Consider the following 18,452-nt stretch of genomic DNA (forward strand, 5'->3'; position numbering starts at 1 on the left):
TTGACAAAACCAACAGTCCTGACTTGTTTTAGGTGTAATGTTAGTTGTTGTATTGTGTATCTGGATGCAATGATAGAAGCAGCAAAATGCCAGTTGGCGGGACACTATGCTAAGCGCATCTTTTAGGTAACTGTTTTAAGCCATGCTTAATTTCATCATCCGTCTTCCTACTTAAAGCCCTGGTTATAATGCAGGTTGCATACATGTCTACCAATGGATAATTTGGTGCTCCCATGCCACTAAATTCAGTGGCCCTGTAAAAAATAAACATGCCAGGGCTGACCGCAAGCGACACACGTACATATTACAGCCCCTACACGACTAGAGTGTACGACTTATGGCAGCCCATAATCATAGGTCAGAAGCAGTTATTCTGCTGTGTGTGAAAACACCCACGTTGCGAACCCCAAACTCCCCTAGCACCACGCTACTCTGCATCCCCCCCAACCGTGATGGGCAAAGCCAACTTTGCTCTCTCACTTCCTAAACAGCGTGTCCTTCATTGTCTATACCAACGCCTTCCAACGGGAAACGACTGCACATGAGGCCGCCTCACACGTACCATGGCAAATGTAGCATCCGTGACATAGCTGTGTGGACGCGGCAGCCATTTTGAAAATGTAGTGGCTCTTTATCAGTGTTCTCACGCAGAGAGATATTTAGGCAATATATATTTTCATTGTGTTGAACTTGTTTGCGTGGTGGTGTTTAACATAGTGCGAACACAGTCGCCCCTAGGACAAGAGCAAAGGTAGCGGGCACATTATACGGGAGCATTTTAAGGTACCCAAGAAAGGTCCAAGTCTCTCAGCACCTATGTTTTTTTGTTGATACGTGTTGTTTTTACTTCTGCTTAATGTAACTATTAGAAGCGAAACATTAAAATTAAAATCTTTCCAAAGATGTTTTTTTGGAGCTCAAAAAAAGTCGGTCTTATCGAAATATTCATGAGGCCCCCTTCTTAAATACTCTACTACTGTATACATTTCTCCTCTCCAACACAGTTGCTCTCTTGATGTTCCACGGGCTTCCCGGGTGTTAGCAATATACAAGGGCAGTGTCATATGCAAATCAGTCTTAACCCTGTGCCTCACGGGAACAGTGCAGACCGAAGTGCCAAGCGTAGTCCTTCCTGGACCGGAAACAAACACCCTGGGACTGGTTTCGGGGCATCACCCCTCATCAGCCAGGCTAGCTTGAATTCAGTGACACAGTGAGCCCAGGGACGACCTGGCTTAGCAGCTTGGTCTGGACTGTTCCCATGAGGCACAGGGTCCAGACTGATTTGCATATGGCTGGGTCTAAACTGGGGAGGAATGGTGAGCAAAAGAACGATGGATTTAACCCAGATCTAATGACTGGGGGAGAATATTTGATTTGCTCTGCATACCGTCCATCATCTGTCTCTTCTGCATTTCCTTCATACAGCATGTCTCGAAGAGACAGTGTAAGCCCTGCTTAAGCGAGACCTAATTAACCACAAGAACACTCATAACTAGGGCCACTGAAATTAAGTGGCAGGGTACAGACAAGAGGACTGGGAATCAACAGGCCGACTGCTCTTAAAATTGTCAATCTAGGTACCCCCTCACTAACAGAGACAGTACCACGACCATGGCCATAAGACTCTAAAACTCCAAGAAGCTCATCATTCACGACCGGTAGAGCGATATCTAGAGAAGTAGGTAATAACTTTCGTTCGGAAAAAAAAAGTTACTCACAATGAAAGTTGAACCACACTTTGCTTCTAACCTGAGTAGTCCGTGAAAGGATAACCTTCATGTTCATGATCTTCCTATAAGCTTGAGGCATCCTAGGTGCCAAGAAGAAATGAATGTTCACCATGGCTCTTGGCCCACGCCCTAAATCAACCCCTCCATCTTTTAGGTAATTACTGGACTGTTTCATGGCATTGCTTGCTTAAATGCCACAGGTATTCGGGGTGAAGCGAAGTAATGGTATTTGAAGATACCCTTGCTAGCTATTACTGATTACTTCATCTCCCACACCCTGCTAGGGTACGGTATCGGAGGTGTTACTATCCCGTTTTGTTGAGTTCTTAAACAATAAGATACAGGCATGTAAATGCATAAATACCCTTGGTCTGTATCACTCTACATTTTACTATGCAATAAACCAAATTATAGAAGAAAATCTATTTCGCTGTTTACCATGATAATGCATAACATTTTCCTGCTAACAATTCTTTGTCAAGAAACTAAAACAATCTACTGCATTAATACTTGCCTTCTGTATGCAAGTGTCAATATCTGCCTTAAAAACAATCACACAAAGGGTTTCTCACCTCAAGGTTTAAATAGAGCTCCCCCAAGAACAGAATGAATGCATGAAATCTCTTTCGAGTTGCATCGTCTCCTTTTGCAGCCTCATCTCTTTTTTCATACTCTGTTTGGCATCTACGAAAAAAAGAGATAGGCGTTATGTATTAAATACATTTTCAGAGGAAAAGGAAGGTAATTTAATTGGAACTCTTTAGTCAAATCAAATTTGCTAGACATATTAAAGTCTTATATTCTTTCTATAGACAGACTCCTGTTTTCATCAATCAAATAAGTTAAAACTAATAATGTGCACTAAATAGGGACTACCATGAATCTTATCCATTGAAACATATTAAGATTATATTACCAATTAAAAGTCAATTATCAGTATTTTAGGGTACAAAGTTTTTTGTGAGCACTTAAGACAGAAAAGAATCGTCACTGCTACATTCTTGTAACTCATTAGGCTGATGATTTCTTCAAATTCTGCACAGTCAGAACAACTGCACACATAATACTCATCCCAAAAACGGAGCTTCATTGGGGTCCTGGTAAGAGCACTGCAGGACCATGTATCAAGGCCTTTAGGATCCCTGGTGCAGAAACTGCTGGGTCCTCCGTTCTCCCTAAATCACACAGTGATGCCACAATTCAGCTTCTGCAGGACGTCCAAGCAATTCAGTATTACAGCAATGCTGCCCCAGTTCTTCAACGACAAAGATAACGATGCTATTTTAATAAGGCTGTTAAGCCTATTTTCTAATGAAAATAGTTCCCCTTACGATAGAAAGCTGAAAGTTGGTACAAATACTATTTGTAACAGCCGTCATAAGAACAGGAATTCTCAAGTGGATATTGTCAATTAATTCAAGAGGGCTAACATATCTTTTTAAAATCCTTATTAATCTTCCAATTTGCAGCAAATTTGGCACAAAGGTTCATGTGTACACGTCAGTGCATACCCACGTTGGATCTAGACTGACATCATAAATATAAAACCAAAGTGGCCTCCAAAATAATGCAGAAAACTTTAAAATTCAAATTGGTTACACATTCTATGTAAATATTCATACTTATTGACATTTATCAACATTTATTAGTATGCATTATATATTAGTACGTACCTTTCGTTTTTTCCAATTTCAACATGTCTTCTGTAATGCTTGAAAATGAGTAGCATGTCGAAACAGTACCTTATTGCAACATCCACAACCAGTAGCCAAGCTGTGCAGCACGATGATGATGTTGCAACAAATTAGTCCATTGGTTTTCTTTGTAAGGAACGCACTTCATAAAGACTTATTGGCCCAGCAAATGCTACATGCAAACCTTATAGGCCTGGATATAGTGTTTTAAACCATAAGCTGAAGACATTTAAAGAACTGGAATGCGTACCTATAAATATCGAACTAGAACTTAATGATGTGTAAAAAAGTAGCCCTTTTTGACATGTACCCCCCTCTACCTCACCCCCATTGCCTGGTAACTATTGTGATTGGACTGGAACTGCACTGCATTTCTGCTAACCAGGTCCCCAGTGCCAGAGCTCTTCCCCAAAACTGGACCAATGTTTCCCCAATTGGCAAAACCTTTAGCACCCTGTTAGCCCCTAGAAAATGGTAGCCTTTCCATCTAATGCCTCAGGTCCTAAAGAGGGTCTCCAAGGGCTGCAAAACAAATTGTGCCACCCTAGGGACCCCTCACCAAGCACATGCACTGCTGCTATTACAGGATGCAGACAAAAGTGAAAACACAACATGTCACACATCCCTGTATCCCTTAACGCTGCAAGTGATATTTGTAACCCACATCTACAGCAGGCCTAACAGCCCTAAAGAACGGTGTAGAATATTACATGTGACGGTACACATGTATAAGCAGATGGACCCTTTGCTGGTCAGTCCCATTACTACCAGGGCAACTGGACAGGGAAGCCATTTTAAAACATGTACTGGACACTGGTGAAAAAGAAATCCCCAGCTACATGATCGCTTCACTGAAAATAGGGATGGTTGATCTCAAACATCTCGTATTGATAAATCCAAACTGATTCCAGTGATGGATTTACCGGTGCATGCACCAAACCTGTCAGCCTCTAGTGTGCTCCTTGACTGGCTTCTGCCTGCCTGCCACCTGAAACACTGTTCTGACCTCCTATAGTGAGAGTCTCTGCTCTCAAGAGGCCCAGAACAAAAGCCTGTCTGGGCAGAGGTTGTAACAACCCCTCCCACAGGGTGACCTGCTGATTAGCCTCCAAAGGCCAGCAACCTTTAAACAGAGTCTGGCTCCCCTTACAGGAGAGTAAAGCCCCTCCACCCTAACCCCCCCCCCTTTTTTCCAGGTCCTCTTTGGCATCTGGACAGGTGGGAAAATTAGCAAGTCAGGTAAGCGTGCCACCTCTTAACTAGTATCACCCCCTGAGGTGGGCTAAACTGAGGTAGACATGTTTTGTAAGAAGTAGCCATCTTTGTTCATGGCATACTTAGGTATTCTGGTATAGGGTATGCTGACTTCCCACAGGAAGTGGTCATATATGGGAGTAGTGACTCCAAGGAATAGAAGCCTATTGGCTGCTATCCTACATTCCCCTAACACCTCTAAATTCAGTATTTAAGGGAGTCCCTGGCACCAGAGTAGCAGATCCTGATGCCCTAAGAAGAGAGAGAACACAGAAGAGCCGCCAAAGCAGAAGAGGAGAGAATAAACAGCTTCCTGGTACATACAGCAAGAAGCTGGAACCAACTACCGTTAGATATAAAAACAAGTCCATCACTGAAATCATTTAGAAAGCAAGTAAAAACGTGGCTGTTCTCCGCATATCCCTAAATTTACATCATAAGAGTCAGAATCGAATCACAGCGCCAAGACGCCTATGGCAATCGCGCGCTTTACAAATGCTCAAATCAAATCAAATCAAATCAGCCCAGCCGGCCTGTTGGCATCCCTCGTCGAAACCTGCACAAAAGTCAACTTGTCCTGCAGCTGTTTACTCCAGAAACTTGAGAGGACTGCCTGCCTTCGGAAAAGAACCTAAATCTCCTGTGGGACAGCGGACCCGTTCCCTGCATCTTGCAGCAACTCCAAAAGAAAGGACTCTGAGGCATCCGAACCGCCAAAACAAAACACCTGAAGCCATCATTGCACCTGTCGCTCCAAGCCAGAGTCGTAGTGGACCAATGGTGCCAACAAGCTCCCCCAGCCCTCCAGAGACCGAGTCCATTGTGGTTTCACCCCTTGTGTACCTCCGACGTCGCCTTTAGCCTCTGCATGCAGGCCCCCTTTACCACTGCTGCTCCAGTAACAAAAAAACAGACGCCTAGGGACACCTATGCACCAATCGCCCCTGGGCTATGGCGAAGAGGACCAAAGGTGACCCTATGTACTCTAGTATCGCAAGGCCTGAGCCCCCATTAGTTCAGCCTGACTGGCTTCCTAGCCAGAGCCTGCAGCCTCTTTTCGCAGAGACCGATCTCCATAGAATAACATTGGGCTCCCAATGCTGTTCTGCACCGAGCTGCCATCATGCTGCTGGGGGTGTACTGTTGGTGCTGCTTTGGACCTTGCCCACCACTCACCTTAACTCCTGAAGATTGGTCCAGTGAGTCGCTGTACTATACCTGTTTGCAGAGCTTGTTCTTCCTTCCATAAGAGAACACTGCAGAACTCAGAAATTGCACTGTGTCCACTTTTTGAACTGAAAATAATTTATATTTAAAAATGTACTTACCTGAACGATTCTCTCTGATGCCAAAACATATATTAAGATTTTTGTAAATTAGTGTGGATCTTCTTGAGTCATGAGTGTCATTTATTGATTCCCCGAAGCGGCCTTGGCGCAGATTGTGCGACGGGCGCAGAAAAGTACGAGGAACGCACGCTTTCAGCAGATACACTTCTTTATCCTTCACAGGGCCTACTTAACGCCTGATAAAATCAATAAGTATTTCAGAGCGGAAGAGGCAGCATGTCCCAGATGTACCACAGACGGGGCGGAACTGGATCATATGCTGTGGTCCTGTCCTGCACTTGGGGACTACTGGCGGGCGGTGGGTGACACGCTGAATGCAGTGACAGAGAGACAGATGCAATTTGATATGGCTAGCAGTATGTTACATTGGTTCCCACACACTCCCAAAAATAAAATCACAAGCAAGTTTATTGATATGGGCCTTCTCCTGGCTAAAAGAAAAATCACAAGACTTTGGAAGGCGAGATCAGGTCCCACGTACAAGAGATGGCTCAAAGAATTACTGAAATGGGCTGCTTGCGAAAGCACACTTCGATACCAAATGGCACGCCGGAGACTAGACGACAAGGCGCTAGACGCAGCGACAGCGTGGGAAACATTAGTGCAGGCTTTACGTGACTACAAATCGCACGATGAAGAGGAAGGGCCTGATGCCGACATCGACACTCCCCAAGGCACACCAGGCACATCACATGATTAGACACTTATTTGCTCCTGACTACAGTCACAGATGCAGACTAGACAAGCTCACATGCGCAGGTGGTGAGGTTCGGGTGGAGGGATGGGTAGTTGGGGATAGGTTAGGAGTTTCAGGGGGGAGGAGGGAGGGAACAAATGGGGGGGAAATAAAAATAAGGATAAGCAAATATGGAAGGTCTTTATACACTGTTTACGGCTTGTGGTGGTGCCATTGCTTATGTCATTCTCCCACTTGACGACGCCCGACCCCTGGGATGTGGGCTTAATGACAGTGTACGAAATTGAACAGAGTCCAGCGCCCTATAGCAGCCAGAGGTAACAGTTTTGTGTGGAAAACCTGTGAGATTTGTACATCTGCAATAAAAAATATTTTTAAAAAATGAGTGTCATTTATTCATCATTGTGTGTATTTGCAGATGTCTTGCACTCCTCTCGGTTAAGACTAAGGCTGCTTGACCACACTACCCCTAGTATAGTACCTTGGGATTGCTAGAGCACGCCCCTGGACTCTTTACATGTTATATCAGATTATTGATATATTACATAAAGATTGAGCTTCCTACATGTTGTTTCTGGTATTGAGCAGACATTAAGGATTATAATGCAGTGTACCATAAACCGTGCGACAATCAAAAGCTGCAATGGACTCAGAAAAAAAATTGGGAAGCGGATCTATATGGTAGCCCAGTTAAAACAAGTTCAGCAATTCCAGTCACAAATAAAATTCATGGAAGAAAAGCATGTTTTTTGCATCTTATCAGATACATGTGTAATGCATAAAAAGAAAACAGATGATGTGAATGCTTATGTTCGTCAGTGTGCCGAGTTAGTTCAAAATACTGCACTTATTGTAAAATTGTCTATGGACGATATGCACACACAGGATGCTGAATGCCATCATAAATGTTTGGTGGACTTTATAACAGAGAATACAGGGTACAAAAAGAATAAAAACAAATCACCTAGTGAGACCTCAATAGAAGGAATAGCTCTAGCCAAGCTTGCATCTTATCTGAAAGATTTGCGATTAGGATATGTTAAAACAATTTTCAAACTCTGTGACTTTGTAAACCATTTACATAAGCAGAGTAAAGCAGTTAGATTCCACTGCAGGTAAAGTAAACTCGACAAGACTACAGAGACAATTACCAGAAATACAAGAGGTTTGAAGGCATACAATGAAGTAAGAGGTATCCTGTTAGCTTTCGAAGAGGACGTAGGATCCGCTTTAGTATTTTCCTGTGACAAGTCAGATTCTGACGCCATAAATATTGCTAATGAAATAAACATTGTTAGAAGGGACATGATGACAAAATCTGAAAACTTCAATGGAACATTTGGGGATGACTGTAGAAATCAATCAGTTCTGGATTTGCTTCTTGCCCTTGTAAAAATGACAGTTGATGAATCGGACATAAGAGTTCAGTATTCCTGTGAAACAGCCACTGCCAATATGGCGTTATCTATTTCCGAATTACTGATGTCGAATATTGTAAAGAATGCTAAAACAGGCTTTTTTTCAGTTCATAACAGCAACAAAGAAACTCCTCTGTTTATATTTTGTGCTCTTTCTACCCACAGTCAAATGAGAATCGATAACTTAAAGAAAAGTTCCATAAACTAGGTATTTGTATTTCATATGATAGGGTTTTGCAAGTATTTGCTGACTTGGAAAATAGCATTTGCACACTCTATGAAATTGAACAAGTTGTGTGTCCATCAAAACCTAAGCTGCACGTAATCATCAGTTCAAAATATTGGTAATATAGACCAAAACCCAAGTTCCATGACAGCTTAAAACTCCTTCCATAGAATAGCAATAACTGACACAAGACCCAGAAATGGAATTGGAAGAAATTGATTGTGGTATTGTGGTGAATAATCCTAATATGGCAAATTCAAAACAGATTTAAAATCTTCCAAACATGTATATAAATACAGAACCAGCTTCAATGAAGAATACATATTATCACGTTCCATTACTTTCTGTAGCAGCTTTTCGCCAAAGACTGCGCCGATGCCCTTGCTCCACTGAAGAACCCTCCAAGAAACCCCTACAGCAAGAAAGTCGCATGGTTCACCAACGATCTCAAACACCCCTGCCGTGCCCTCGAGAAAGCCTGGCGCCACAACCTGTCAACGGAAAACATGAAGCCCTCAAGAACGCCATCCGCACACACCACCAGCTGATCCGCACCGCCAAAAGATCATCCTTCAGAGAACGACTGGACAACAACACCCACAACAGCAAGGAACTCTTCAACATCGTGAAAGAGCTCTCCAACCCCAACGCCAGCAACAAGGACATCACGCCATCGCAAGACCTCTGCAACTCTCTCGTCACTTTTTTCCATCCCAAGATCGCCAACATACACGACAGCTTCGGCTCTCAGATCTCAGACCCTACCACCGAACCTACGCTGCCCACCACCACCCTAAGCGCCTGGACGCCGGTCAGCACGGAAGACACCACCCACACGATGAACACCATCCACTCGGGCTCCCCAGCCGATCCCTGCCCACACCAGATCTTCAACAAAGCTGACTCCATCATCGCACCCCAACTCCGGGACATCATCAACAACTCCTTCGTATCCGCCACCTTCCTGGAGAGCTGGAAGCATGCAGAGATCAGCGCCCTCCTGAAGAAACCCACCGCAGACCCCACAGACCTCAAGAACTACCGCCCCATCTCGCTCCTCCCCTTCTCCACAAAAGTCATCGAGAAAACCGTCAACAAAAAGCGGACAGCCTTCCTAGAGACGAACGGCTCCCTCGACCCATCGCAGTCCGGATTCCGAGCGAACCACAGCACCGAGACCGCCCTCATCGCAACCACCGACGACATCAGGACCCTGCTTGACAACGGAGAAACCGCGGCCCTCATCCTTCGTGACCTTACGGCTGCATTCGACACAGTCTGCCACAGCACCCTGACAACCCGCCTCCACCACGCTGGGATCCAAGGAATGGCCCTGGAATGGATCACCCCCTTCCTCTCCGACAGAACCCAAAGAGTCCTTATGCCGCCCTTCCTCCCAGAAGCCACCAAGATCATCTGCGGCGTGCCTCAGGGCTCCTCGCTCAGCCCCACTCTCTTCAATGTCTACATGAGCCCCGTCGCAGCCATCGCACGCAGGCACAACCTCAACATCATCTCCTACGCCGACGATACCCAGCTGATCCTCTCCCTCACCAACGACCCCGCCAAAGCCAGCTTCCAGGACGGAATGAAAGACGTCGCGGCCTGGAAGAGGCACAGCCGTCGGAAACTGAACTCAAACAAGACGGAAGTCCTCATCCTCGGCCCATCCATCTCCGCCTGGGACGACTCCTGGTGGCCCCCTGCACAGGGCACCCCCCCCCCCCTCAGCCCACGGACCACGCACGCAACCTGGGCTTCATGCTTGACTCCTCCCTCACGATGACCAGGCAAGTCAACGCCGTTACTTCCTCCTGCTTCAACACCCTCCGCATGCTCCGTAAGATCTTCCGCTGGATCCCCACTGAAACCAGGAAGACGGTCACCCAGACCCTCGTCACCAGCCTTCTGGACTACAGGAACGCCCTCTACGCTGGGACCACTGCCAAACTACAGAAAACACTCCAGCGCATCCAGAACGCATCAGCACGACTCGTCCTGGACATCCCCAGACACAGCCACATCTCCGCCCACCTGAGGGACCTGCACTGGCTCCCCGTCAGCAAAAGGATCACGTTCAAACTCCTCACCCACGCACACAAGGCTCTCCACGACTTGGCCCCTGAATACCTCAACAACCGCCTCACGTTCTACACGCCAACCCGCCAGCTCCGCTCTGCCAGCCTCGCCCTCACCACCTTCCCACGAATCCGCAGAACCACCACCGGAGGAAGATCCTTCACCTACCTGGCGGCCAAGACATGGAACACCCTGCCCGCCCACCTACGACTCACCCAGGACCATCTCTCCTTCAGGAAGCAGCTCAAGACCTGGCTTTTCGAGCAGTAGCGCCCCCCCCCCCTCCCAGCACCTTGAGACCCTCGCGGGTGAGTAGCGAACTCTATAAATGTTTTGAATGATTGAAAGTGAGCTTATTGATGCTGCTAATACCTATGAATATAAACGGCTTCAAAGAGTGACGCACAATGTTGAAAGTGGTAATATTTCTTCTGACAAAAGCATATGATGGGCAGCATTTCATGCATCATTGCTACCAACAAAAAACAGATAAATGTCAACTATTGTCAACAACTGTTGCCGATGTTCACAGAAAGTCATTACAGAATCTGTTCATATTTCAATCCAGAACAAACACCTATTATTTCAATGGACCTACCTCTCTTCGGCATAGCAAAACAAATTTAATGGGATGTACAACATCTATTTAGTGAAGATAAATATATTGTGATGATGGGGGAGACTTCATATCGAAATTACCTTCTTTAAAGTAATTTAAGACTGGCTTTCGAACAGTGGATTAACCCAGTATGTTCGTGCGAGCGGACTTCCCAACAGTAGGAAAAGCTGATGTTATATTGAACGTTTACAACTTAACCTGTAAATGTCATGTTCATCAAATTACTTACTGTTGCTGTGCTGTACATATTACAGCGGAAGGCTTACCAAAGTTATCTTGAATCTAGACAGTCCCACAAAGGAATAAGGGCGTTTTAAGTGATTAAGTGGAAATCTAACGAGCACCCACACTTCCAATGTTGGCAGTTGTTGCAGTTACTTACACTTGAATTTGTTTGTTCATTTAGAGAGGGTAACTGTTTGCACAGGTATTTGATCAAATGGTTCCATGGATGTTTTTTACAAATCTATGGGCCCCGATTAAGATCTTGGCAGACGGGTTCATCCGTCACAAAGGTGATAGATATCCCGTCAGCCAAAATGTAAATTCCATAGGATCTAATGGGATTTGTATTTCTACAGACAGGGTATCGATTACCAATGTGATGGAGCAACCCATCTGCCAAAATCTAAATCATGCCCCGTAGTCATTATTCTCAAATGCAGTCTTTCCACATTCGCGACACAGCGGCACTAGCAGAACGCCACCCACACATTCAACTCAGAGTTTCGTAAAGGAAAGTATGTTGTCAATGAAAGCAACCACGCATACTCATCAACTGCTCTAGATCAAATTTATAGGAGGCAGGCTCAGTATAGGGTGCCCACTTATTAAAGCGAAGTACCCTGCAATAATCCAGGCAACCCTTATGGTTATTTTAGTGTTCTTTGATTCCCATAGAAAACTCCCAAAGTGGTAGCTGTGGTGAACTGCCGCGGCCAGGCTTTTTCTTTTAAGTGTTAAGCAGCTTGTTTTACCAGTTTAATCTTATAGTGTATGTTACCTGAAGAAGAACCACACAGTGTTTATATAAAAATATTTATATTAATTACACAAAACTTACTAACACACTGGTTTATCTCCTACCCGGAGATATCAACAATACACAAGAACACTTCAAAGGCAATAAGGTAAGGAGCACAAAATACACTAGTCTCCAAGGATAACAAACCATATACTTAAGAAAGTGGAATGTGAACTGCAAAAGAGAATGGGACTTGGACTAGAAGACCCAGAGGAGTCAGGGACTTAAGGAACCACCCAAGGTAAGTACCCAGGAACCCCATGGAGGCTGTGTGTAGAGTGGGAACATAGTAGCGTGACCACATGAACAAAGATAGCACTTTAAACAAAATGTATAATATTCATTCAACATAGCTAATGCATGCCAGATGATGGCTATCCAAGATTGCTGACATCATTCTTTACCTCCAGGTAATGCGTTCACATAACCAAACCGCCAGGTAATGTCCAAGCCAACTAACCAAGATAGTACATACACAAGTTGGCAAAACATTGAGCCACACACAACAGACTTTATAACACAGCAATATCAACAATATTACACGCACATGATCTCAAATTAACTGATACCTGTGTCTGATCCTGTGTAGGTAAGACACAGAACTTCGGTTTAATACATGAAACATGGGGTAGAATATAAAAGACTCCATTAGCGCTGCAATGGCATACTAATTCAATATATATGTGTAAAATAATGTAACATTAAAAACTGACACGAGAAGCCTGCTTGGAGACCGATTTTTCCATCCACAAGTTTCCTGTACTTACCATAGCAAAAACATATAAAAGAGCAGCAATCTATCTTATGGGTCCGCAATCTTCGGTTTTTCCACAGTACTTTCAGAGAAGTATTCTTTAAAGTGAAAAGAGGAAGTATTTTATGAATGCAAAATATATAGTTTAGGAGTATTTGAAGACCCGTCTAGCGACCTAGATAGGTATAATGTAAAGAACGTGGAGGAGAATTCTTTGAGGGCATGACCGATATTCTCAAATTACTTTTTGCCTAAGGAAAAAAGAAAGGACATAGATGGGCGAAAAGTGGATGGGGTTGACTGGTCATAGAAGAGTCTTTTCTTGTTCATGAGACTACAAAATAAATATTCAATTAATACAGGAACACCACTGATCTGAAATTTCTCAAATGAAAGAGAAAAAAAGAATTTCTGGAATGCTATACATGCAACAAAACACAGCTTTTAAATATTTTCTACAATGCAACAAGAAAAATGTACTTCAATTGCAACCAAAAGGTCATACATTTCAAAGGCATTGAGCTTAGCTCACCTCTTTAGCAATAACTGTCTGAAGTTTCCAGTGGATGGATTGATGGTTAGATGATGAGACAAATAGTTGCACAAACGGGCTCCCATGTAGGAGAAATTTGGAAGAGCTGTTGCCTTTTAAGACATATTAAGTGAGGAGAGAAATAAATCAAAGATGTTAAATTAGTTTGTTTTCCAGAAAAAAAGTGAAACAAATAAATCTTGGTGTTAACACAGGATGATAGGTTATTGCATTTTTTACAGAGTTGAATCCACTGCTAGTGTGGTCTGAAATCACAGACACTCGTCTCCGGGTTCTATTCTAGATTATTCTTACGTTTTGATCAGTCATTCCATCATGGTTTGTTACATGTATTTTGTTCGGGCCACCTCTACATTTGCATAGTAAGACCTGCATGGTGTTAAGTTTGACAGCACATAAAAATGATAAACAAGCATTGGCAAAGCCAATAGCTCAAGCCTATGAGAGAGCAAATGGCTTGGTCAATTTCTTTTAGCCATGTTATACAGCAGCTCGGCTGCCGAGCACCATGGTTGAAAGTTTGAAAAAAGATATGATGCAGCCAACACCGACTAGGAGTAGCAGAGATCTGTTTTCTTTGTAAGGGAATATTCTTGGTCTTACATTTTTTTTTACTTATCGCATGTCGGCGCTGAAGGTAGCAGTTTTGGCCCAGCATAAAGACAGTAATAAAAAGGCCATGCATAGTAGGGAGCACACTACCATGAATCTTTATTTTATCTTGACACCTACTGGCGTGACTTTTTTGAGCTTTTTTTCTGGCGGGACAGTAGGAGGCAAGTAACAAAGAGGGAGGGGGTGGGGTGCATGGGCAAGCAACAAAAGGTAGGTGGACCGAACAAGTAACAGCGCGGTAGGGTAAACAACAATGTGGGAGTGGAAAGGAAGAAGGAGGTGCTATTAAAAGAGGGGGAAAGCATCACAGAAGGCAATGAGCAGTGGAAGCACACTTGGCAAGGGAAGTAGCACTTGGGTCATGCTACAAGGGAGGGACAAACACAAAGAGGAAGTGAAGTCTGCACTTCCTGACCAAAGAGAAGAACGAAAATGAGAGTGATGAAGCTATCTGGTAAGCAATGAGCCGGCTCTAAGTCCAGTAAATAAACAAAATGTCTTGCAAGCGACAGCGCATGCGCTGTCGCACGTGGGACCTCAAGTATAGTATGGGGCTGGGCAGGGAGGGTGCAAACTGTTAAAGAGAAGAAGGTGCCCGCCAAACATACAGATGGGCATAAAACAACCAATGTGCCCCCAAAACATTTGTGTTCTTTCTGAGGGGAAACAGCCTTTATCTCTCAGTTAAATACCATGAAGGTAAGTATTTGTATCTTTACCAAGCAGGACTTTACCATGCAACTATGTATTTTTGTACATGTACATGTACATTATTAGGGTGTAAGGATGGGCAGAGGTAATCGGAGGTGAGGGGGACTTGCGGATCCAAGGGTGCGAAGAGGTACAGATAAGGATAAGTTACTTACCTGTAATCCTAGTTCTCTTCCAGGGCTATCCTCATCAAAGTCATAAGCACATGAATATTCTCGCCTATGTGCGGAACCCCGGAAACAGCACATAAATCTGAAAACCATATATGTATATGTGTGATATATAATATATATATATATACACACACATACACATTCATACACACACAATGCAGCCTCCCATAGACATATAGACATGCTGAGCAATGTTGAAAAGAATTCTCATGTACATAAACATATTCCAATAAAGCAGGGAGAAAGGAAGTCTTTGAAAACGGCTTTAATATACAGCAGAAAACACAATCCTGCGAGGAATAATGAGAAAACAATGCCAGCACATAGGCTGCATTGTAGAAACATTAGTGTAGAAAGCTGAAAAGCTAACCCCCAAACACTCCGATAAACTGGCACTGTGCCTCTGAGGAAGCCATAACCCCTAGCTTCCCATCATGCCTCAGGGGTGATGGTTAGGTCAGCTCATTGCGAATATCCGCAGACCATTTTACAAAGAGATGTATTTATCATGTTCACTTGCCCGGGGAGGTGGGTAGGCTGCTTATGACTTTGATGAGGATACCCCTGGAAGAGAACTAGGATTACAGGTAAGAAACTTATCCTTCTCTTCCAGGGGATCCTCATCAATGGTCATAAGCACATGATTAGAATAGCAAGCCCATCCCCTCATCCTGCGGGCAAGTAAACAGAGTACCATCAAGATACATAACAGCCATTAGGCCGACACAGACTCCAGTAGGGTAGCAATGAAACAGATTCCTCAAGAAGGCCTGGCCCACTTCCGAATCCAGACAGAAATGTCTGATAAACGTATATACCGACCGGCTTCCAAGTTGCAGCCATGCAAATCTCAGCCAGCTGTACATTGTGCAGAAATGCAACCGTAGCAGCCTTGCCCCTAGTAAAATGAGCTTTAAGGGAGGCAATCAGAGGCTTATTTGCTACTTGGTAGGCCAGCTTTATGCAAGATACTATCCATCTTGAAATGGATCTTTTAGAAGCTGGGAAGCCTGTTCTAATGAAGCCATAGTTTACAAACAGTTGATCAGCTTTTCGAATGGATTTCATTGCATCCCAATAGAATTTGAGAACCCTCTTGAGGTCTAGCGAATGAAGAGACCTTTCCACTGCTGTGGTAGGATTGGAAAGAAAAAGGGTAGAGAAATCGTCTGATTAACATGGAACTCAGACACCACCTTGGGTAGGAAGGAAGGGTGAGTTTGCATAACCACCCTATTATGGTGGAAAACGGTATAGGGTTCTTTAGAACAGAGTACTTGTATTTCACTCACGCTGCGTGCTGATGTATTGTTACTAGAAAGGCTACTTTCCAAGAAAGTTGTTGTAATGTAGCCTCATGAATGGGTTCAAATGGAGGTCCCATCAATTTATACATGACTAGATTCAACTCCCAAGAAGGAGAAGGAAACCTTTTTCAACTCCTGCAGGAAAGTCCTTGACCACCTGAAGCTGAAAGAAAGAAGGCTGGCTAGGTGATTTACGATATGCTGTGATAGCCACCAAATGCACTTTAATGGAAGAATATTTCAAACCAGATTTGGCCAAGTAGAGCAAATACGGCAAGATTACCTCCTCTTGTCCGTTAATTGGACTCCAACTATTACGAATGCACCACAAGTAAAACCTTTTCCACTAAAGAGAGTATGAGGAACATGGCGGCCGTCGGCTGAGCGGTCGCGGGCTGCTCTCTCGGACACTTACAAACTTTTCTTGTGCCTGGGTGACAGCGATAGCCATGGATTAAGCGATTACCAGCAGTGTATTCGGTATCCACTCCTCTCGTGCGAGTGTTTTTCGCTCCAAAGCGGGCGTCAGTGATGCGGAAAGATAGACCCGGGGTTCGGCGGTCTCCAACTGCCGCAAGGGATACGGTACTATCGGAGCTCTTTTGTGAAGGCGGGGCCATAGTTCAAGGCAGGCCGTGCTGCAGGTGGGAGAGAGCAGCGGTGCGAGGGAGCTGCAGAGTGCGTTTCTCGGCTGCCAGCTCTCAGAGAGGCCCATTGCAACGACTTGCAACAGCGTATTGGCGCTTGCAGCAGGTGGGGGAGCCCTGTCAGCGTTTCTGGCTAGGACCGAGGTTCCCAGTGGGGGTCATAGTGAGACGGGGTTGAAGCACTGGAGCTCCATAGGTGTTGGCGGTTTCCGGTTTACCAGCAGACAGTCCAGTCGAGAGGAAACGGTCGAGATAATTCTGTTTGGTTTAGGCAACCATGGGGAGTGCGGGGGTGTCACTCTGCGAAGGAAGTTTGCTCTCAGCAAGACTGTATGGAGAGGGGTATTGATAGTAAAGGACTATCGCCCCCTAAAATAAGTAGATATTCACTGCGAGCGAGAGCGGTTCAGTTTGCCGCAAATAGAGAGTTCACTCATTTCCCTCAAAGTATTTTTCCAAAAGTGGTAGTAGCCTCAGAAACAAAGAGTAAATTGAAAGCACCAATTCCAGCAAAGCAGTTTGAGGAGGAGCAGGTGACTGAGAGGGCCCATGAAAGCTTAGGAGAGCAAACTCCAACTAAGCAAACTCAAGGCAAACTTGGGTCACAGAGAAGAAGGAAAGGAACCTCCATAATTAAACCTAGAGTTACTCCTTCGTTGAAGTCTTACTTTCAAGATATCTCAACAGCAAGCTCCTCACTAACTTCATCAACCCCTAACAAAATCCGGGAAACACAAGTTAACATTATGCCCAGCCCAATCAAGGGGGTTTTAGAGAGACACTCAACAGGGAAACCGAGTATAACCCCCTTAACCCCCTCCCCACTATCAAGAGAGAAGACCGGAAAGTCAGCAAAGGGCAAACCTGTTAAAGTACCTGATCTCAAAACTGTAACTTCAGAACAACTTGCTCAGTCAGTAAAATTAGCTACGGATGTGCCCCAGGAAATACATCCCGAGATAGGTCTTTCCAACAGGTAAGTTGTGTTGGAAGAACTAGGTGAGGAGGTACGGCTGACTGCACAACCAGGACATAAGGCCGGAGAACAAGCTGAACAAGACCTAAATCAAGTACTCGAACAAGAATTGAGTCAGAATCATGTTAGTTCTCTTCCTTCTCTCTCCACTTCAAGCACAGCTACGCACTCATTAGCCGACTTGTTATTGACAATGAAGGAAGAGATTACGTCAAGATTGACTGTTTCTGAGGCAAACCAGGCAGAAATGGCGGCCAGGTTTACAGTGTCGGAGGCAAATCAAGGTGCAATCCGGTTATCTTGTGAGGCCCTGGCTAAGAAGCTGGAGGAGATTACTGCAAGGACTGAAACATTGGAGGAAGAGATTCCTAAATTAAAGGAATCAATAACATCTAATACATTCAGGTTGGAGTCTCTTGCCTCCGAGAATAAAGAACTAAAGAATGACTTAGAACGTTTAGAGAATCACTCACGGCAAAACAACTTGCAACTCCTGAATGTTCCAGAGGCCGCTGAAGGGGATGATATAAAGGCATTCTTGATCACCCTTTTAAAAACCACTGTCCTAAAGAATCACTCAAACATGGATATCGATCGGGAGATACAAAGGGTGCATAGGGATC

General features: G+C 44.5%; 1 protein-coding gene across 1 annotated transcript in view; it reads right to left on the minus strand.

Moving 5' to 3' along the window:
* The window catches only part of PAIP1 (poly(A) binding protein interacting protein 1), a 637,739-nt gene that overhangs the window by 422,682 nt on the left and 196,605 nt on the right, over positions 1-18,452 (minus strand). The window contains exons 4-5 of the mRNA XM_086960605.1: positions 13,380-13,492; positions 2,306-2,417 (exon numbers count right to left, since the gene is read on the minus strand). Coding sequence (XP_086816731.1) covers positions 2,306-2,417; positions 13,380-13,492 — 225 coding nt within the window. The remainder of the gene's footprint in view (positions 1-2,305; positions 2,418-13,379; positions 13,493-18,452) is intronic.

Source organism: Lissotriton vulgaris, chromosome 3_1 (genome assembly GCF_964263255.1).
Source record: "Lissotriton vulgaris chromosome 3_1, aLisVul1.2, whole genome shotgun sequence".
Taxonomy (NCBI): Eukaryota; Metazoa; Chordata; class Amphibia; order Caudata; family Salamandridae; genus Lissotriton; species Lissotriton vulgaris.